Raw genomic sequence first — 23,703 nt, 5'->3', positions numbered from 1 at the left:
ACGTTTCTTCCGGATACATCTTATGGTGCTGTCATATGTACCATACTATGTAGAGACTAGAATAAAAACTATTCCTTTTTAAAATAACAATGTTTGTTTTTTCTTCTTCGTATAGATCGAGTAGCTGTCTAATCAGCCCTAGCGCAAGGTCACGGTACGGGGGTCAATGTCTTACTACGTCCGATCGATAATCATGTCCAGCTCGTCCCATGCTACTTCTTTTCAGCACAGAAAGGAAACACACAAAGAGGCTGATACGGTTGTTGAAACGAAGCCGTAGGTTGCACTTTCGAGTTTCTAGTGCAAGCACACTCTGCATAGCTCAGTTTTTTTTTCTTTCCTGGGGTACTATCTGCAAATCACAGTTGCGCTGCTGAAACGTGCATTACATCAGGGACGAAGGCCTATGTTGCTACGTACCGATTCTTGCGGAACTCATGCGTTCCATGCAGGTTTGGCTTGAGAAGCAGTCCTGCCTTACCTGCGTAGTTATAGACAATCCGATCGATGACGTTACTTTTGCAAATAGTACTTCCACGGCCTTCTGCATGCATCAATGTCGATCGAGAGCAATGCTTTTGGTCTTTTTAGGAAAATAAATAAATAAATGAAGAGCAGATGATGGCTACTTGATTATGTCTTAATTTGGCTTGTGACTTTTGGAGCATGCAATCAGCTAGCAACACTGATGTAACAACTCCCTTGTTCTCGCATGAATGCTCAGGCAACTCGTACATCAAAGTCGTCATCTACATATAAACCGAAAAGCATACACGGAAAGTAACTGCGCAACAAAACAAGAAAAAAAATAGAAAAACAGTTAACATATTGGCGTATTCAACTCGTATTCAGTACTCAAATTCTGAACGGGTCCGAAATATATTCGGCACATGAGAGATGCCAAATATGAGTAAACAGTGTCGTATTCAGCACCTTAGATGTCGGAAATTTTCTGTAGGTGCCGAATATGAGTAACAGTGCCGTATTCGGCACCTCAAGTGCCGAATACGGCGATGCTTTTGGTCCCCGTCACCTCTTGTCGCTGCTTTCAGCGCGCGATCAAGTCGTGTCATGTCGCCGTCACTTCATATCGTGAGCCGCAGCACGAGAGTAGAATCGTGAGCAAAGGAGAAGAGGAGAGGAGAAGCAACACCGCAACGCGTGGAGAGGAGAGGTTAATCAGTTTGAGGCGAGAAGGACCAGCTGTGCCAGATACAATAAATACTTAAATTATGCTTTTAATTAGTACTTGCAGCAGTAATAGCAGCTAAAGTGTTTAATCCGTTAATTATATTTGTTCAATTATTTGTTTAGTTTGATTATATGAATCTGATTATTTGCTTAGCTAGTGCAATAGTAATTAGTGTGAATTTGTATAATAGTAATTAGCGTAATGTTGTGTAGTAGTAATTATTTGCTTAGTTTAGTAGATTGTATAATAATAATTAGCACGAATTTGATTAGTAAAAAAACTCGGGTTGGATAGAAATATTTGAATCAAATCACAATGCATCGATAAATTATCAAATTGAATTTTTTTTATTTCATAGTGGTGTGTGTCGATTTAATTAGTTTTTTAATACAATCTATTAAAATAGTGATGCACATATGAACTTCTAGCCTTAGTTAAATAAAAGAAGCAGCTATGAAGTAAAATAGAGAAATATTTTTAGTGTCTTGTACTCACCGCAGACTCCATTACTCCCCTCAGCTCACTCAGTATAAAGAAATCTATGAACAAGTTAATAGTGTAGTGTAAATTTATAATGAGATTGAATATTTTCTCAACATAAGGTTCATGATAGTTTAAATAATATTTTAATTTAATATTGAATTTTAATTATTTCATTTTTATTCAATAATGATGATTTAATTAGTATTGTTAATTACTTAAATATTTAGCATGTGTATCGTACAAATATATAAGTAGTTTCCATATTTATTATGAAGAACGTCCCGCAGTTTTGCACGAGAGGTTTGTAACAATTAAAAACTGACAGCACATAGAGAGTTCGGTTGAGGTACTTAATGACCTAGATGATCTGAAACCACATATTATGAGCCTTTTGCGTGTAAATCAACAATCCCATACTGATGTCCTGAAGAGTGTGTGACTACGAGTTGTTCCAAACAGCTCGATCATTGTTCATACGTTGTTCGAGATGAGAAGGAACAACGTATAGGCTTTGTACTCACGCAAGGCATTGGAGGAGAACTTTGATATGGGGTGTACGTAAACATAGTGCCACAACCGGTGCATGGTGATGCTGTGAGTACCGTGGAAGGATCAGGCCAGCAGGTGATGTATGAAGAGGATAGAGGGCATGTCGGGGAGGGCAGTTCCGGTAGAGATGGAGTTAGAGTGTATCATTCTGATGTAGATGCAGGATGCATGGACGATGAAGTCGGTGGTAGCGGGGATGAAGAAGATGCTAATAATGATGACCTGGTGCCGGCGATCCAGTACTTTTGTGTTGCTGGTTTGCTGGATTGTGCCGTCATTAAGTATAACACCTTATCTAACTGAGGATAACCGAATAGGGACATCCAGATCGGGCAAGAATTTTGTAACAAGGGGAGGTCGTCCACTTTATTAGCAACTATGCTGTGATGACAAGAAGGGACCACAAGTGCACCCGATCTAACCCTATGAAATATGAGGTCAGGTGTTTCAAGCACCCGATTTGTCCTTACTTCGTACGAGCACATAAGCTGAAATATGAGTACGATTTTCTGATCAGTAGATACACCCCACATACATGCAGTGAAGATGCTATTAGGAATGTGAGCCACGCTGTTGATGCGAGATTCATAGCCCAATTCCTCATCACCCTTGTTGGCACGAACATTTGTTTGTCGTCAAAATCTATTATCGAGGAGGTGCAGACTAAGATGGGTATGCTGATCAATTAACACACCGCATGGTGAGCGAAGCAGAAGGCATTGAAGATGCTATTTGGAAGCTTCGAGAAGTCTTACAACTATGCTCTGAGACTACTGCAAAAGATTACCATGACGAATCCAAGGACTCAGTGGACAATGGCGGATGAGCAATCAAGCTAGAGGATGGGTCATACAGCACCACTTACCGATACTTCATTAGGTTATTCTGGTCCTTTGGACAATGCATCGAAGCTTTCTAATATTGCAGGCCAGTTCTATACGTGGATGCCACATTTCTAAGCAGCAAGTACCATAGTACCCTTATGACCGCGATGGTGGCGTATGCAAATAATCAGATTATTCCTTTCACCTTTGCAATGGTTGAGAGTGAGAACAATAATAGCTGGCTGTCGTTGCTCACTTTGTTGAGGACATGTGTCATGGTCAACAGGGAACGAGTTTGCATCATCTCTGACCGCATCAAGGGTCTTCTGCATGCGTTGTATGTGCTGCATGATAGCACAAACTACTCCATTGCATGGCCTGATGTGGAGAGAAGGTGGTGCATGCGCCACTTGGGAGCGAACCTATACACAAGGTACCGCAGCAAGTCTCTTGTAAAGAGATTCAAAGGTATGTGTCTGTAGAACCAGCAGATAAAGTTCAACGAGATATGGAGAGAGTTAAATGAGACCACTCGCGAGATGATGGCAGATCAACAAGAATAGGAGGACCATTTGCAATCGCAAATGGTTGGGGGACAAACTATTGTTAGCCGTTCACGTGCTACGTTTAGCCAGTGGATAGCGGAAAAGCTGGTGGAACATTGGACCCTAATCCATAACACTCACGGTGCTAGATTAGCACTTAGAATTTAAATGATCATATTGAACCCTATCTTACACAAATATGCCTTCTAATTTTTTTTATCCCATATTAAGTACACCATTATGACAAAGAACATAGCAGAAGCGTTCAACAATGCACACATTCATCGGATGAGGATCTACAACATGGCCAACAATGACTTTGAGGTCATGTGCCGCCGTAGGTATGCTTCAGGGTATAGCGCAGGGGACACCGTGCAGCAATATCAACTTGAGCCTCATGAGGCGAGGTGCACATGCAATAAACCAAAATCGCGCCATATCCTATGCTCGCATGTCTTAGTCGTTTGCAGGGACATGGGCGGCAATGACGGATCACAGTACGTAGCACCGTACTTCACGATAGATATATTGAGGAGCACATTGCTTCTAAAGATGCAGTCATTCAACATCGGAAGCAGCTACAAAGCGATCGAGGGGCCTACGTGGGTACCTTATCCTCAAGCACGACGCACGGATCCTGGAAGGCCTAGATCCACGAGGGTGCAAGGTGACACAGATGAAGTAGATGTTGTTAACGGCCTATGCAAGTACAAACTTTGTAAACAACCTGGCCATGACAGGAGGACATGCCCGACCTGGTAGTAAACTATCATGCACTATCGAACTATAGTGTTTTAGAGTTGTTGCATTTTATTAAACCATCAAGCATGTTTTTCACCTATTTATTGAACCATGAAGCTTGTAACATATTCTAATTTGTTATTCACATATTTATTGAACCATGAAGAGTGCAGTATATTCTTTTTTGTTATTCACATACGTATTGGACCATGAAGTTTGTAATATATTTGTATTTGTTGTTCACCTACTTATTGAAATATGTAGCTTAAAATCATTATCATGGCTCATGCTGGTCTTCCAGAGCTTCTTCATAGCGGTACAATGAGAACCATAGAGGACGAATGATTTTCATAGGGCAGCAGATACCACGATTATATGTGGTTTTTAATTGCCAACATAATTTGCTACTAATACAGTACATGTATTGGATACCTTTTACAATTGCTTTCGTTACGAGCCCGGAGTGTTCACACGATTAAGGAGTTGGATCCTCGATTTCACGAGCCACTCGCACGGGCAGGCTTACTACCTTTCGCTCACATGATGACCAGAGCTCTCGTGGCGGGTGGTGGCAGGACATCTCTCGCACCAATTGAGGAACCACTGCTCATAGGTCTCATCAACCGGTGGCGTGCTGAGACGCACACGTTCCACTTTCCTTTTAGCGAGATGACCGTAACATTGAGGGACGTGGCCATTCTAACCGGGCTGCCAATCATGGGCGCCCTGTTAGTATTTTCGCGACCAGCGAAGGAACAGTGGAAGGCATCATGTTCTGCAACACGGCAGGCGATTATGTCGTTTCCCGTATTGTATAGTTAGCGAGTCAGCGTACTTCACATCCTTATGAGCCGACATCTTACAGTTAGGGATCTGCTGTGTTGGCTACCACCTACAGAGGATTGTGTGATGTAACTCAGCAATCAACGAAGAAAGGATCTGTAACAGGCTACCTACACTTCTTACAGCTATGGAGCTGGGAGTACCTCTCGGTTTGTCGGCCTTAGGTGCTCAAGAGCTACTATTCAGTCCTCATCTCTAAGGCATTGCAGATGACATGAGGCCTACGAGGAAATTAGCCAGGATATGGGTTAGCACCCAACCATTAAAAATGACAAGTAAAGTCAAGTTCTGGCGATATTGAAAAGATATGAGGCCTTTTAGCAAGGTTCAACTAGCCAGAGTTGACCTATTTTAATCATTTAAAGTGATCCATTGAACCCTTTGGTGCAACAGGAGTTGTTCCCTGAGAAACCCTTTCATTGTTAATTCCTCATCTGGGCGTTGTTCGCCCCTGGTTTGTTTGTCATTGGGGATTCATTGCTCGTTCTGCGGTTATTAGTCACGTAGCCAGCCTAATTTCTTTCTTTCAATAGTAAGCAGGAAATGCGAATAAGAGAAGGGTAGAAGAAGCAATTCCAAAGACATACAATACAAAAAAATGATTCATACTAACCACGGAAAGAATCCATTTCACTTTACATTATAGAATAGTCTGTGCCTACCGAGCTGGAACAAGTCGGAGCTAAAGGAAGAAGATCAATATTCCCATAACCTGAACAAACAGGAGAGGGCGCCTCGCCTTTTCCTCCCTCATGAAATCTAAATTTCCCACAATGAAATTCGATTTTGTTCATGTTGGCGGTTGGCAAAACGGCCCTAAGATCCGGGACTGGTAAAACATGGACAAGAAGAGATGGAATGTTCCATTCCTGGATGTAAGACTGTGCTGTAGTAAGCTTTCTTTTGCTCAGGAAAGTGGGTCAACAGTTTGGAAAATAATAAGAATTCTCAGAAATCTATCTCTAAAAGGGGAACGGTACGACTATTTTAAGTTAGAGGAAGGTTGAAGAGAGAATCGCTAAAATAGCTAATCGGGTAGGCAAGTGCGGGTGGCTGTAGTCATATTAAATATGTCTTGTTTTGGCTCTCCGGCACCGAAGTAAACTCTTTCTATAGCGGGGCCTATGGAGCTTGGGGACTTAAGAAATTGGAGGGCCTAGTATACGACGATTTCTCTTTTGCTAGGCCCAGCGCTAAAAAACCTACTTTCTTACGATTACAAGGTTTATTCGAAGATGAAATTGCATCCTACCAAATGGGAAGTGAAATTCCTAGATGTAGCGAACCTGAACATTGCTGATGCCACGTTATTGTATCCTTCTTCCCCACCCGAGACACCCCCCTTGGGCGAGGAGATCACTTAGCATTGGCCAATTCCCTCGCTCTAGCCCAGCCTGCTTTGAGCTGCATCACCCTTCCTTTCTTTTCAAATGCTTCCTCAGTCAATCAACAGTTTATTCGATTCCTATTCTTATTGAACATCTGATATAGATGGTGGGAACAATGAAGCAGATCCTTCATCTGTAGAGTTTGATTTGAACTAGTTTCCAAGGAACCACACTGGGCTAACTTGAATCTGTTTACTTGACTTCTATTTGAAACAACTCCTCATCCGAGGTGAAATGAAATGGTGTTGAAAGCGCTCATCCCTTGCTTGTTGACCCGAGGGATCCCTTCGTGACGGCCTCTAGATTGAACTAGGGCTTCGCTTCGCTCACCTACAGATGATAGTCTTCACAACCGACAAGCCCATTCCCATTCATTGAAGGCAGCAAGGGTATCATTGGATGCATGCTAAGATGAGATGGATTCAGCAACAAGACCATGGTAGCTACTCCCAGGTGATCATTGATTTTGACATCCTTAGCGCAGATCTCGTGGAATGGGATCCATGGCGTATGGCACGAGTAGCTAAAATTGCGACTAACAGGCTCATCGCATCATATTGTTGGCGTGACTTAGGCTTATTGATGACTAGATGCTTCTTGTTGTACATGAACAATGTGGAAGTATATTCTTTTGAGCGTGTATAGAGGTAGTTCGGGTACCGACAGGTGGTGCCAGTACCTCTCTCACGAGATGCCGGTCGGGCGCATGAGTAAGTGTGTTACTGTAAGTAGCATTAATATATTATAACTGTGTATGTCACGTACAGGAGGAGCGCACAGGGGGCCGGAGGCATGCGAGATTGGGCATCCGTGAATGTCGAGCACATACAGAGGTGGACGGAGTCAGCCCTTGTTCCTGCTGGACAATACAATGATAGCATCTACTAGGAGTACCTTTCGTGGTACCGTCTATGCACGCATGCTACCTTACTCAGCGAACTTGTGGAGCTGGACCCTAGACCGTTCCTCGAGAATCGTGTCCACCTTCTTCATGTTGTGGTAGGTAATGCGGTACTTATAACGATTTTAATTAGTTAAACCTCCGTATTACTAACATGTCCCTCATCTCATATAGACCAAAGCGGCGTACGTGATGCATACACAGGAGGATCAAGCTTGTGGGGAACCAAGCAGGTCATCAACGCGGAGGAATCGGAACCCTCTCTAGGAGTACATGAGGACGAGAGGATCCCGCTTCATGTCCGCCATACGTGATCTAGGTGGTTGTGACCCATGTTGGAGGGGGTATGACGTACCAGCAATGGACCCGTTCAGTGCCTCCCACAACAGGCGCTCGTCCAGTGCTTGTGATGAACCCGTTCACTTACAGTCGCGAGAGGCACCTTCGGCTTCGAAACATGATGTGTTATGTTCCAGTGCTAAGGCTGAGGAGTGCACGCAGGCGCCTGAGACCGAGTAGTATACACTGGGTTCACAGGCCCCCCAGTGGATACAACCTCATACTACGATGACTCCTCCGCCTGCAGCTTCGATGCATTATGAGGACATCGTTAACTGTATGCAGCAGACGTCTAGCTGGAGAAGTACACATGATTTTAACTAGGCTGTTGCAATGCAGGCCACAAGCTTCACCGATCTCCTTAGCGGATAGTACCCCTAATATCCCAATACACATAGGGATTCACAGTGGTACCAGCAGGCCGAGCCTTCAGGACACCGGACTCCATCGGAGCACGTTCTAGCAGGTCTGGATACATGTTTGGTGGGGTTCACACAGGGCAGGATGATGAAGATGACGGTCAAGATGACATGAGGCAGGGGCCAGCGCAGACAGCTGGGATGAGAGCTACACACCCGCTAGATGCTTACACTCCTGGGGACTGTGGCGTCATTATTGTCGTCGTTGAAGAGGCAGTGCTGTTGTTCGGTATATTTATAATTCTTTATGATATATGTACTATTCACTATAATGTAGTAGTCAGTCATATTATGTCTCATTTATTGTATTGTTGTTGTAATTACTTTTAATTTATCTAATATTTATCAAATAATTTTGGCACATAACTTTATTTAGTAGTTATTTCTTAAGCATGGTTACATTTCAATTATAATATTTAATATTAGTCTAATGTTTCTTAAATAATCAGGGATTCGTACTTTTCGGAGCCAGAACTTTGAAGTCAAGGATCAATAAATCTATGGTGGCTTCAATAAATCACAAGACACTAAAAACATTTCTCTATTTTACTTTATAGTTGCTTCTTTTATTTAACTAAGGCCAGGAGTTCATGTGTACATCTCTATTTTAATGGATTATATTAAAAAAACTAATTAAACTGACGCACACCACTATTAATTAAAAAATTCAATTTGATAATTTATCGATGCATTGTGATTTGAATCGAATATTTCTGTCCAACCCGAGTTTTTTTTTTGACTAATCAAATTCGCGCTAATTACTATTATACAATCTACTTACCTAAACAAATAATTACTATTACACAATATCATACTAATTACTATTATACAAATTCACGCTAATTACTATTACACTAACTAAACAAATAATCAGATTCATATAATCAAGCTAAATAAATAATTGAACAAATGTGATTAAATGGATTAAACACTTTAATTACTATTATTGTTGCAAGTACTAATTAAAAATATAATTTAAATACTTATTGTATCTCGCGTAGCTGCTCCTCCTCGTCTCAGGCTGATTCTCCTCTCCTTGCGCTGCTGCTGCTTCTCACCTCGCGCTGCTTCTCCTCTTCTCTCCACGTGCTGCACCGTTGCTTCTCCTCTCCTCTTCTCTTTTGCTCACATTTCTGCTTTGCTCTTGCGCTGCAGCTCATGCATGTATTGATGCTCTTATTTTATAGTGAAAAGTAGAGAGATATGAAGTAACGACGATATGACATGACTTGATCGCGTGTCGAAAGCAGCGACAAGAGATGATGGGCGTCGAAAGCATCGCCGTATTCGGCACCTGAGATATCGAATATAACACTGTTATGTGCCAAATATGATACTATTACCCATATTTAATATCTATAGGAATTTTTTGATACCTAAGGTACCGAATACGACACTATTTATCGCACCTATATGTCCTAAATCCATGTTTTTCGGAATTTGAGTACCAAATACACGTGAATACGTCCATATGTTGACTATTTTTCTATTTTTTTCCTTGTTTTGTTGCGCGGTTGCTTTTCGTGTATGCTTTTCGCTTTATATGTAGATGACGGCTTCGATGTACGAGTTGCCTGGGCATTCTTGCGAGAACAAGGGAGTTGTTACATCAGCGTTGCTAGCTGATTCCATGCTCCAAAGGTCACAAGCCAAATTAAGACATAAACAAGTAGCCATCATCTGCTGTTCATTTATTTATTTATTTTCCAAAAAGGATCAAAAGCATTGCTCTTGATCGACATGGATGCATGCAGATTGCAGAAGGCCGTGGAAGTACTATTTGCAAAAGTAACGTCATCGATCGGATTGTCTATAACCACGCAGGTAAGGCAGGACTGCTTCTCAAGCCATACCCGCATGGAACGCAAGTATTCCACGGTGGCAACTACGCAGTGGGAAACTGGGAATTGCGTAGCGCATAACGTTTGGAGAACACGCGGGTCAATAGTGATCGTTCGCTTGACCTTTCTGATGAGGAATTTCTGACTGGATTTTTACGCATGATGATGGAGATTGGACACATCGTTGCGAATGACTGAAAAGATGATCACAAATCGAGAGGCAGTGCCATTCCCTACGACGTGGTCGTGCCGTATCAGATTTTCAGATGGCCACAACCGCTCGCCTCGAGTGCCGCGGTCAAAAATCGCTGCTCGATGGATGGATCCATAATTATAGGCCGGGCAGCGGTGGTTGGTCTTCATCCTATGATAGAGAGACGAGACGTGGCTGGGGACTACGACCCGCCACCTGCTTGTTTGTGACTGTCACGCCCGATCGAGTTTTCTTCTCGTGAGCTCAAAACTGCTGCTCTTAACAATCAGGTATACGCATTGGTTTATGCCAGGAAATTACTGTATCACATCACGACGAGTGTAGCGCAGAAATGTCGTTCTGGTCAATGAGATGGGTCTGGAGACTACTCTTTCGACACTCTTCCATATGATGGTATGGACTAGGGATGATAATTTATTTCGAGTACCCGTTTGACTACGGGTAAATACTCAAATAAGATATGTTATAAATAATATTTGATATACATAGGTACATTCGTGAGAAAAAATATTATCTAACGGGTAGATGAGTACAAGTATGAGTAATACGTATCTATACTACGAAACTTGTATATCCGTATAGTGCTCTGATGATGTCACTGTTTAATGTTCACATGCTCATTTGAGCATGTGAAGCGCTCTTCTGTTCAAATATTTATTTAGTAGAAATTGTGTTGTGTTTAGGAATATATGATTATATTGAAGTTCAGTGTACGTCTTGCTAAAATCATACTGAAATAATATGTCTTGCTTAAGTTATTTGAGCTCAAATCATTTATTTATATGCCTTGCTAAAGTTATTATATGTTTGGTTACAACCAATATATTATTCTCATATAGAATAAACGAATGATGCATGAAACTTGTGACAATATTTGCTATATCTGTTGTGGTAAATAGGTAAATAGGTATATCATTGGGCGATAGGTACCCACGGGAGATAGGTTGGGGGCTGCTCTTCACCCATGGGTGTTCGTTGGTATACCCACAGACAAATAAAAATTAGTATGTACAAATATAGATGAGCACTCTTCGTATCTATCATACTTGATTAACATCCCTACTGTGGACTATGCAACATACTATGATAACATTTGTATTTTTATTAGAGGGTATATCATTTGTATTTTATAGTGGACATGGACACTCTAAGGATATGAATAATTCTAGGTGCTTAAGTAAAGTGAGTGGTAAGTATTTATATCAATATTATATTTTTCAATATAAATAAGGACTACAGTTGGTTAAAACTTACAACGACTATATATAATCCACTATCTTATTAACACTAATATAAACTGTAATACTTTAGGAAACAACTTATCTTTTGTCTAAGCATTTGTGCTAATACAGTAAAAAAAAACTCAATTTTTTTATAAACACATACTTTAAACATCCTATTATGCATTCACTAAGTTCTGTCAGAGCCTGTCTGTAACTGCCGTTTCGGACCCCCCCCCCCCCGGGATCAAAAGGACCAAGTGTCCTTTGAGAGAAAAAAAGATAATTCTCTCTGTCATCCCATCTTGTCAATGCTTAGGGTAGTAGCACAAACAACACATTTAATGAGTTTATCATGGTTTTGTAGGACTTGTCTAATTGTAGTTTTATATTTGTGACGGGCAAACATTTACTTAAAAGTTGATCTATTTCCTCCAACTCAGGTAGGAGGAAAAAAGACGAGAAAAAACTAGAGAATATGACGAACAGAGAGCTGTTCACCTGTCGTCTGAATCTACTACCGGAGCTGTTCCATTGAGATTCTTCTGATGAGATGATATGACTCGGTGGTTCATTAGGCCTGGACGCACGATCTTGTAGCCGTTGACTTCTTTTCCATATAATATTTGACATGGATTGGATTCGTTGCTTATTTTTTACATTGAAAGCCAGATGCATACGCCTCCCCTGGACATTTCCATGAGCAGTACGTGGCATTGAGTGGAGGTATTTTAGTAGCCACATTTTGATGTCTCTAAGGTTAGATAGGGTTAACCAATATATTTAGTTTGTAGTTATAGTTATGGTAAGTTTTTTTATTATTGCTACGATTTTACGTGTCAGAGATTTAACAATATATGACAATATTTTGTTAGGTAGCTTAAGGTGTGGTGATGATTTTTTCACCATAAGTGTGATAGTTTAAACAAAAACATTTAGCAAGTTTAGACATTCTTGGCCTGTGAACTAAATAGACCTAAGTGTGCAACTCCTGCTCCCTCTCATCATTGCAGCACAAACCTCTAAAATTTGTCGTAGATGGTAGCGGATCACTTAATCTATAAGCATATAGTATGAACTCTATGGTGTTGAAAATGACATGCTTCTGTTTGGATGTATTGGATGATGAGATAGAGGGACCAAAAAGAAGTCCTTCATGTATAATATACCGTAGTAAGCTATCCTCTGAAGCATCTCCCCTGTGTTGCTACTTTGGTGATGGTGCCTCCATCAGGTCCTTTACGGCTGTGCAGTTGGATGAAAGCCAGATAGATAACCATGGCATATTAACCAGGCCAAAAGCCAGAGTTGAACTATAAAATGGTGACATGAACTAGTGAGTAGTTTAGCTAGATAGTTAATTAGATGTCTGAATTTTTTCTCTAGACTTAGTATAGTGAGATAGTTTAACTACTGTGTTTGTAGTGTTTTTCTATTTTCTATTAATTAATTGTGCAAGTCAGCCTACTAAGTTTTTCTTTTTATTAATACAATAGACAGTTCTTCTACCTATTTGTTTAACGAACAAACAAGTTTTTCTGGGCACCGTCTGTTTGCTTTCGTATAAGACCATCTTTAACTATTTTTCTTTTATTTTGTTTCGTTTCTTATTCATCTCTTTATTCTCATGCTTTTTATTTTATCTTATCTCTAATAGCTTCTATTTAAAGAGATTCGTGAAGAAAAAGTAGAGAGAATTTTAGAATGGAGGAAGTGAGAAAAATCCTTTCGTAAAGATAACTGAAAAAAATCATTAAAATGTTAAAGAATAATTCCTTCATAAAAAAAATAGAACTCGCGAAGACAAACCTAGGAGATAGTTGTAAGCAAGCGAAACAATTACCCTATGCGAAGCAATGATGCAAGGCTGAGGTGGATCGTACCAGGAAGCAGCATATGCCACGGGCCCACCTGGCAACTCGATCAAATCTCCCCGTCTTCTTTGATCTTTACCATCTTGGATTTGGAAACTTGGAAACACTTGAAGTTGATATAGTAAAACTCCTAGAGTCCTAGTAATAAAGAACAGAGTTAGCGAGAGTGAGACAGGCTTTCCACTATGTGCTATGGCTTTTATCTCAGTAAAATTATGCGTCACTTGGCATCTGAACAAAGGTAGAGGGATTGGATCTGATCTATATTGGGTTCTATCTCATTAAGAGTTTTTCTAAACGGTATCATAGGTTTACCTTTTCAGTACAGAAGAGGACTCTGACAGAGAGATCCGCTATCACCAATGTTGTTTGCTATTGCTATAGAAACTCTACACAAATTTTTTAATTTAGCAAAAGAAAGAAATCTATTCACTTCGGTTCATCCCAATTTAAGGATCTTCGAATTTGCGCTATATGCTGATGACGCTGCCCTTATCATATATGTGAGGGCGTAAAATCTAAGGGCAGTAAATAAAATCTTAAAGGTGTTTGGGGGATGCGATAGGTCTGCACATAAATATTCAGAAGAGTGAACTCTTTCGTATCAGGTGCAATGCCATAAATTTTGAAGAGACTTTTCAAGATTTCCTGGTAAAAGTTATGTGTTCTTCGTGCAATATCTGGGCCTCCCGTTGCACCTACGCAAACTACGTAATCGATTACCAACCATTAATTGATACATTGGATGCAAGATTACCTGGCTAAAAAGGAAAATATCTTACAAGGGCAGGGAGGGTGGAGCTGAAAATTTAGTGCTTACTTTAACTGTCATCTACCAAGTCACTATTTTCAAGTTTCCAAAATGACTCATTAAAATAATAGATAAGATCAGGAAGCTACTGTTTTCAAGTTTTCAAAATGCCTCATTAAAATGATAGATAAGATTAGGAAGCGCTTTATTTGGTCTAGAGTGGAAGTTAGTGTGGGCCATGGGTTGTAATTTAGTGAATCGAAAAGTTATGTGAAGACCGAAAAGGCTTCGAGGAGCTGGGGTGCTAGACCTCGATCATTCCTATCATGCACTAAGAATGTGATAGCCTTGGTACTCTTGGACTGATCCAGCTAGACCTTCAACCGGTCTCCAGGTTCAACCGGACGGTTCTGAGAAGAAACTCTTTGCGACATTAACTATCGTTCATATTAGAGATGAAAACAGGACGAAGTTTTGGACGGATATATGGCTTGGCCATTCTAGTCTAGCTAATCTTGCGCCAAGTCTGTTCGGCATAGCCAAACACAAGAACAGATTGATTCTTCAAGAACTAGCAGATCTCGATAGATCTCAAATGTTAAGCACATTGAAAACTCTCTCAACAGCTCAGGGAGTTCGTTGATGTTTGGAGCTTGCTCAAGGGGGATTGTTTTGCAGCTGGGCCAGCAAGATATGGTGACCTAGAAATGGATTCCCGGCGGTACATACATGGCGAAATCTGCATATGAGATTCAATTTAGTGGTGCCAGTCTATCGTTATAGGACATGTTCTTCTGGAAGGCCAATGCTGAGCCTAAGATCCACTTTTTTCACGTGAATTGTCATGCATGGCAAATTACTCACTACTGACAACTTGGAAGCGAGAGGCTTGAAGAACGGAGTGGTATACACTTTGTGTCTCCAGGTGTCTGAAACGACCAAGCATCTGCTCATATATTGTTCCTACGCCAAAGATCTCACCAATCAAGTATAGCTTTGGTGTCACATTGCAGGTAACTATGATGAACTGGTGCCACACGAAACTCTCTCGGAATGGATTTATAGAGTTACGACATCAGGAGCGAGCAAAGAGCGCAAGGTGAAGACCGGAAAAATCTTATATGCTTAGTAGAACATATGGAAGGAACAAAATCGACATGTCTTTGAAGAATACGAAGAGGATTATATGAAGATGAAGTTGAGAGTAAAGGAAAATATCATAACCTAGCGTATGCTACGAGAGGTATGGATCAGAAGAACTAAAGGATCTAATTATATAACAAATTAAACGCTCGGTTGTTCCGTTCTTAGATCCTTTTGTTTTTTTTAAGCAACTTCTAGCTACTTTTTTTTTTCTATCTTAGACTCTTTTATGATCTCGTCCTTCAATAAATAGGCAAAGCACCTACCATTAAACTTTAAAAAAAAGGAGTGAGAGACAGGCAGACGGTGGCGTTGGTACGTGCTGTCGCCGAATAAGGCATCGCGCCGCGTCAGGACCTACGTGTGACACTGTTCGCTCACGACTTATCGTTCAGTCCGCATGCGTAGTGCCGGCGTGTACGCAACGTGGAGTAGGGCCGGAGGAGCCCATGGGAGTTGAATGGATTCTTTTTTGATCTTTTCTTTTTCGGATGGAGTTGAATGACTTCTTGACCTATTGGAACGGAGGAAAGGGAAATATTGGGTGTAAATAAGTTATTTGATGTAAATGTGCGAGTATTAAACTCTTTTTTTTCTTTTCTTTTTCAGATGGAAGTTGAATGACTTCTTGACCTATTGGAACGGAGGAAAGGAAAATATTGGGTGTAAATGAGTTATTTGATTAAATGTGCGAGTATTAAACTCTCGTTGACCTATTTAGATGTAGCTAAGGTTTACCACCGTGTGAGAGGTTTTGTGTAGAAATACTTTATCACACTAGGGAATCCCGTCCATGGAACACGAGCCACCAGATTTGAATTCGACGGTGGTCACCTATTATTTCTACTTTTGCCCTAGATAGCCCATTTACAACTAATATTTGCTCGGGAAGGAGAAAGGACCTCGTCGCACTTGTGCTAAATCCATCTGTTGATTTGTGAATTATTTGAAACCATGTCGGTATTGTCACGTCACCGAAGCGTTAATCAACCACATCAAGAAAACCAAACGAAAATGGCACTCGGTACGTTAGTAGGCTCAGTGGGCCCGAATGTGAGGTGGGCTGGATACCCATCACATCCGCGCTAGCTTCCGGCCCATTCACATCACTATTTTGGGCTTTGGGCTTTGGGCCTTAGCTCCGATCCAAGCCCTGTTCGATCATCTTCATCTGTTCGGACACGCAGCTCGCAACCGCCAGCGGCGGCCAGCCAGCCGGAAGGGGAGCTCGACCATCCCCGCCGGGACCCCCATTGCACCGGAAAAGAAGAATTTAGGGCTCCCGAAGTTTCTCTCCCCTTGTTTCTCGCACTGTCTTCTCCGTTTACTATGGGCAATCGAGTAGTAAAAAGATTCTGGATCTTGCCGACCTTCTCCTCTCATGCTCTCCTCCCGCAGGATATCCTAGGCCAGTCAACTACCATCAGGTGCACCCTTTTTTCTTCTCATTTCCCCCCATATATACTTTTGTTTTGGTGTTCTCTTGGTGGCTTAGCGCAATGTTTGTGTTGATCTTAGGTCCTTAATCATGGCCTCCGATTGTAGTTCTTCTTCTGACTTCTGAGGGTTTCGAGACAGTATATAGTTGCCTCTCCTCTGTAGCTAGCTTAGGTTTTAGGTTGTGCTGCGATTGCAGCTATAGGATCTTCAGTGTGCCTACATTATGGACGCGATTGTTGATTGCTTGGTTCAGTAAGGTTCTCCTGCTTGCGGCTTGACACCGCGTTTGCAGCTGTACTCTTGCTCTGGCCATCTACAGTGCGTGGAGAGATTCAGAGATGATGAGACCAAGGAGCACTGCTGCATTCTGTACAATTTTAGCGTTCTTTGCAAATATCTGCTCCTTACACACTCTAATTGAAATTGATCATAGGGAACAATCCGTGAACCCTCCTTAGGTCACTCTCCCTTTTCACTCCCGACAACTCCTTTTCATTCTTGGACACTTCTATAAGGGCTTGTTTGGACTTCGAATGAGTGAGAATTAGGTCCAATCCCCTCGTAATGGTCGAGCACATTGCGAGCACTAGCTTAATTGGTCTGTGCTTGCATGTGTAATCTAATCAGCCTCTTGCAGTGTGTGTCTGAAACTCTGAATATTGTTGCTTCCGTGACTCTGAATCTGAATAGTGTGCTTTCTGAACCATTGGGGTCATCCGTAACTCTTCAGGATTCAACTGCTATTGCTGTGTTTGAGTCCAAATTTATGTAGATATATTGCTGTGTCATATATAATATATATCCGCTACTTGAAATCATGATACGAAAAGTTCGCTCCAAGAATCGGGATAAGCCTTGTAGACCTCACATATTTGGATTGTTCATATCTAATGAGATGAAGTTGCCTCCTTTAACTTCTTCAAATGAGTCTACCTCATGGTGCAATTTGCCAGTTTGTTCTACATTGAACTGCTGGAAGTAATTTTATATTGGTTTACAACACTGTTTTCTACATGTTGAGGTTGTTTGTGCACTAATTATGTGCCAACAGGACATGATGCGGGAGGTTCAGCTAGGATCGCACACAATTCAGACGCACAGAGCAAGCTTGGCTCGAAAAGCACACACACGATTGGGTTGTTCTTATTCTTCTAGCTGCACTTGTGGTTGCCTTGCGGCAATGATACCTGTTACTCGCTACCCGGCGGGTATTTATTCCATTAGGAGCCGGGCATGGGGTATTTTTTTACCCACAGGTCTGTTAGCAGGCAAAATCCTGACCCATTGAGTACAACGGGTTCAGATACGTTCTTGTAGTACCGAACCAGTTTACCCATGGGTCTGAGGTCCCCCCACCAGGCACTAGGCCATCAGTCCACTACCCACCTCCTTTTGTCCTTCATCCGGTCCAATCCTAAACGGCTAATGCCCACGCTCAGACGCCCATCGCAACCATAACCCTAACCCTGTGACGGTGTGACCCCGTTACCTCGCCCAAAGCCCCAGACGCCCAAAGCCACCCACTCCGCCCACTCGTGATTGCGAGTTCCCTTCGCCCGGCACCCCGGCCGCTGCCCGCCCGCACGGCTGCACCGCAGTGTCGGCGTGTCGCTCACTCGCTCCCGCAGTCCTTGCATTATGCTCCTCCGTTTAGCCGATTTGTTGGGAAGGATATGATGACTGATATTAGGTACCCAGTAAAACAAAGTAGTGTACCAGCATGGGGTGTTCCTGTATGTTTCTGAACATTTCCGATTCTGTTGTCTGAGCTCAAAACTCTTTCATTTCTGATATGGGATGTTTGACCTATTGCCAGATAATCTCTATACTGTGCCCCTGGGTTATCTTCATATCCATGTATGTCGATAGAAGAGATGTGTATGATCTTCATCATGCGGTGCTGGGTGATTTTAGATGTCCCCATTTGCTGAGTTGTGGATTGAATTTTGCTGAGTAATTCGTTCACATATGAATTGTGAAGGTGTTCTTTTCTCCGTGTTGATAACTGCAGCTTTTACTGATGTGATAAAGACTGCAGTAGGGAGACCAAGGCCAGACTTCTTTTGGCGATGCTTTCCAGATGGAAAGCAGGTATATTTCCTTGTACACTTGTGTGTAGATGGCTCTTCTCTATACACAACATTGCTAGTTGGAATTAACATGGCATTGCTGTGGCATGTTTGGCTCAGTTATATGACCAAGTGACTGGCAATGTTATTTGCCGTGGTGAGAAAAGCTTCTTAACAGATGGGCGCAAGAGTTTTCCTAGTGGCCACTTCCTGTAAGTTTGCACCCATAAGCACGTATCTACACTAGCATTTAGATGGATAAGCCTGTTCTTCCAAGTGTAAATCTAATAATTTGAGGTATCAAATACTGGTTGCAGATTGTCAACAAGTGCTGCGTTCCTTAGTAGTAGCTTGGATTTTAATAGTTTATATCTGTTGTAGTGCTGTATGCCTGGACCTTGACCCAGTAGGTTGGATCCTCATACTTTGTGCTTTATTATTTATCTTACATAATTTTTTCCCGACGTATCTCTTGCATAATTTTAGTCATCTCAAGTTGATACCTTGTGATTATCACTAGCATAGAAAACTCAGAATGTAGTAACAACTTCTATAGCTACAGTTTTCCCTTGAATTGTCAGTATTTCACAGAATTTTCATTGCCAGGGTCTTTTGCTGGTCTTGCATTTTTGTCACTCTACTTGTCTTGCAAAATTAAGGCGTTTGATCACCAAGGTCACGTGGCAAAACTTTGCATTGTGATCCTTCCTCTTCTTATTGCATCACTTGATGGGATTTCTAGAATAGATGATTATCGACACCACTGGGAGGATGTGTTCGTTGGTGGCCTTATTGGTTTGTATTTAATCTTCCTCTCTATTGTTCTTCCAAATTTATTAAAAGCTTTGATACCATCAGTAACCGATCTGAATCGATACATTACAGGGTTCCTCCTCCATATCATGATCAAGGTTGTAAAGTCTTTCTCACTAAGGATTCCTAAAAAAACATTGTCACTAAGCAGATTCCTTCAGTGGTTCAAGGGTTTATCCTGTTGTTACTTTTTTTTATAAATATAAATATTTTCTATTATTGATCTTGTTTCAGTATTTTTAATCTCCCTGTTTGAACATGACGGTCTCTTCCTTGTCGCCTTTAGGTTGGGGGCCATATGCATACTTCCAAATGCTGGAGGAACTCCAAGCGGCCAATTCAAACTATGCAGAAAACCAACAATCTACATGTGGGCATCACATTGGACTATCCGGGCAGCAGCATAACAGGACGTCGAGAAACGATTTGGAATCTGGAAGCATGTAACCTGCCTCCTGCGCTTAACTGAAGAAGCAGCCATGTACATTTATACAGTAAGGACTACTAAACCTTCTTTGCATGTACTCACCGTGTAGTAGAACTAGAGACCTGAAGTTTTTGACCTAATGTTACAACGGCTCATCTTGGGTGAATATCACAAGCTCAGTAAAGCCTAAGCTAGACATTCTAGGCCTACCTGTGGCCAAATTAATCGCATGAGTTGCTAGTGGAAGCACTGATTAGGAACTTATTCCACTGCTAGAAAAGAAACAGAATGTAGAGTTGAAAATGACAACCATATAGCCCCTAAACATTCTCCACCTGATTGCACCGTCCAAAGGTTTAGCGTTCCAGGCTCTGTCAGTTCTCAGAACGAAGCGCAAATGCATTTGTTTTGTCTGCCTTTTTGAACGACCAAATGGATTCCCCATTCCTGGTCTTATTCAAAGCTCGGCAGAACAGATCACCACAGATCGAGATCTTAGTTGTTAAGTTAGAGGCAAAAGCACTACTGCTGAATTATCAGCTTTACACTTCACACCATGAGCCCTGCTGCGGTCTTCACTATGTTACGAAAATCTTGTGGAAAAGTATTGTTAGGTGCTACGTCCTCTTTTATATAAGTGCCGGCTCTAACAATTTAAACTAACAAATCTTATCTTTAAAACTAATTAATAGATCTTATCTCTAACTAATCTAATAGGACTCCTAATCAATCAGCCATACAGCCGTGACGCTACAGTACCCGCGGCGAACAGTAATTTCAGCACAGAACAGTTTTATCCCTTCTTGCAAGATAGCTCATCCTCGAGCTGTGATGACGATCATGACGGTGTAGATCCTTCTACTACTGGAGCAATAGAACCATCGCTAGGTTTAGAATCTGACATCTCTGATACTAAATGTTAGGGTAAACATCCGCTAGGAGGATGGCCAGGCGACGTCGGTTGTTAGAGGAAGGATTGAACTATAAATTAGAGAGATAACATATTGAGGGAGACTAGAGAAAAGACTAAGAACTAGATCTATTCTTCTTGCTTAATTACAATAAATAATACTCTCTTTTATATAGGAACCGACTCTAGCAATCTAAACTAACAAATTTTATCTTTAAGACTAAATAATAGGTTGATCCCTAATTAGCTCGGCGATACAGCATCGTGCTACAGTAACGTACTACTGCAGTACCCGGCGAACAGTAATTCCAACGCATAACAAGCATACCTTGGCATTCTTACACACTTCCCACATACAAAAAAATGCTTTGCATTTTGGTGTATCATTCAAGTCTATGCGGTCTTTGCCTTTTTGGCAGAGTTGCACCGGACTTTCCATTCGACGTGTTTAGCCACAAAGTAGTATGGTCATTTCGTTAATCATGATTAACACTTAAAAAGCAGTGAAAGAACTAGCTTGAAGCAATCTTTTCATGTCCGCGATTCCACAAACACATAACAAAGGGGGAGGAAAGATGGCTTTCTTTGATGACTTTTATTTTCCTTGAACACTCTTTGGTCACTTTTTACCCAAGCTATTAAGTTAGTGTGCTGACTATGGCCAAAGATAAAATTGTATTGCGTTCTTAGGTTCATCTTAGTTAATGGTTAAACACGAGGCATGACTGACCGATAACCTGGAAAGAAAAGGGGACTAACTTTTGAGAATTAGAGAATATGCATCTGGCAAATATGCAGCGAAAACTCGTTTATACGATAAATGGATAAACTTGCAGTTGTCCACGAGCAAAGCAGAGAGCAAGAACAAAGAGAATGTGTAAAAAGAAGACATCTATCTTGTACCTCGTTCTGTTTTCTACACAGTAAGTGGATATCTACACCTGTCACAACTTTATCTGCTTGTATCGTTCATTATCGAACTTTGTTTTCCTTTTCTTTTGTTTTTTAGATGGGATAGCAACTTCGGATTAAAGAAATTGCCTATGCTCGGCCTTCCTGTGCATTACTGCGAAATAGCTATTGGGTTTGTTTCTAGTAGTGCGTTCACTATGGATTTGTCTAGATGTAGGGGATTGAGATCCGAAATTTTGAACTAAATCCGTTAAATTCCTGGAGTAATCCTCCCTATATGAAATGCCAGAATGATGTACTGGGAACTGAAATAATGTAATTGATGAAGGATTTAATAGTCTGTCTGACATACACTTGCAGGTGTTACCGGTGTCGGGTGAATATGCTGATTCAGGTAAATATTGTATTTCATCCGAACGGCGGTCAAGTTTTAGTTATTGCCAATCAGCAGCGTCCTCTTTTCTGCTTCCAAGGAAATACGATATCAAAGCGTTTGTGAGAACAGCCGATGGATTTCAGGATGCAGGTAGTCTGAACCGGAGTTCACAATGCTTTCTGGAGCACCAGCTTCCAAACTTGCCCTGTACGAGACTGCACTGGCATTTTGCACTTAATCCAAGCCTGAGCAATTTGGAAACTGACAAGAAAAAAGACACAGGAACCACATCCATAGCACAAAAGCAGAAATAGGGACTAGTTTAGTTTATCGGACAGTACAAGCACAAGGATGGATACACAAGCCAACTACAATAGCCTTTACTAACTAAAGTTCCCTGGACCTTCTTCCATGTCCACTCTGTTCAAAATCTGCATCCTCCACTTCCTCTGTCCCTGTCTCACTTCCAGACTGTTTCAGCAGCTTGGCAGACTGACCAAAAAGAAAAGCAACAAGATAAAACTAGGAAAAGAAAGCAAGCAAAGGCAGTGCCTGGGGAGGTGAAGGGATTGGTGAACTGCCATGCTTGTTGCACTCACTCACTTATCTGTTTTTACAGTGGCTATAATCCCAAGTCGAACTGTGTGGCCTAATACCTTTCGTGATCGGTAGTGGCGGCTGTAGCAGTTGGGTAGTGGTAATCCACGGTGTCCTCCTTGTTGGCAGGTCCTCCTGTGTACGCGTACGCCTTCTCCCGCGCGCCGGCAGCATACCCATGGGCACCCCAGGCTCCGGCGGCTCCCGCAACAGCCGCAGGCGCAGGGGCTCCTCTCTTCGCGTCGTTGGAGGCCTTGCGATCCGCCTCGTCGGCGGCGGCAGCCGTCTGGTGGTGGGAGGCCCTGTGACCGGCGCCGTGGTGGACGCCCTGCTGGTGCTGGCCGTGGCCGTTGTGCTGCGCCGGTGGCGGCTGGTGAGGCGCCTTCGCGGTGGTGGCGTGGCCCTTGGCCCACGGGGCGCGGTAGTCGTCGTCGTCGTGGTCGCTCCCCACGCCGAAACACGAGTCGAACCTGAGGCACATCCTTACCGGCGGCGAGTGTTGAGCAGTCGATCACTCGACCCTTGCGACCGTTCTGCTGCTTCTTTTCGTTTGCTCTTGCTTGTTTGTACCGGACTACAAGTGTAGCAGTACAGGAGGGGTCTTGAGTTGTGTGAACTAGCTGCTTGATGTTAGTTGGGTGCCCTGATACGGCATATATACTAGCTACCCCGGCCGAGCTCGTGTCGGGGCGCAACTTGTACGTGAAGCTGTGAGGCAGGGTGTGAAAATACACTAGGCAGTTAGGCCCGGTCCGGTGACTCGGGTCAGGTCGTCTGCTTCAGGTTCAAGCGCGTCCCCTGCAGCTTGGTCGTGGTGTGCCATCGGCGCGCTGCGGGCGAATCGATGCTTGCCGGCAGCCGCTGCGCGCGGGGCGGTGAGGTGTATCTTCGC

The 23,703-nt window shown here is 42.2% G+C and overlaps 1 protein-coding gene across 1 annotated transcript; it reads left to right on the top strand.

The window, feature by feature from the left end:
• Positions 1-16,423: 16,423 nt before the first annotated feature.
• Positions 16,424-20,330, top strand: LOC133896170 (uncharacterized). Its single transcript, XM_062336754.1, has 6 exons — positions 16,424-16,694; positions 18,719-18,798; positions 18,897-18,988; positions 19,383-19,571; positions 19,662-19,687; positions 19,876-20,330. The coding sequence occupies exons 3-6, from the start codon at positions 18,955-18,957 to the stop codon at positions 20,056-20,058; spliced, it is 432 nt and encodes a 143-aa protein (XP_062192738.1). The 5' UTR covers positions 16,424-16,694; positions 18,719-18,798; positions 18,897-18,954; the 3' UTR covers positions 20,059-20,330.
• Positions 20,331-23,703: the final 3,373 nt, after the last annotated feature.

Source organism: Phragmites australis, chromosome 1 (genome assembly GCF_958298935.1).
Source record: "Phragmites australis chromosome 1, lpPhrAust1.1, whole genome shotgun sequence".
NCBI classification, from domain to species: Eukaryota; Viridiplantae; Streptophyta; class Magnoliopsida; order Poales; family Poaceae; genus Phragmites; species Phragmites australis.
The sequence above is the reverse complement of the archived record's forward strand: the minus strand, read 5'-3'. Positions and strand labels throughout refer to the sequence as shown.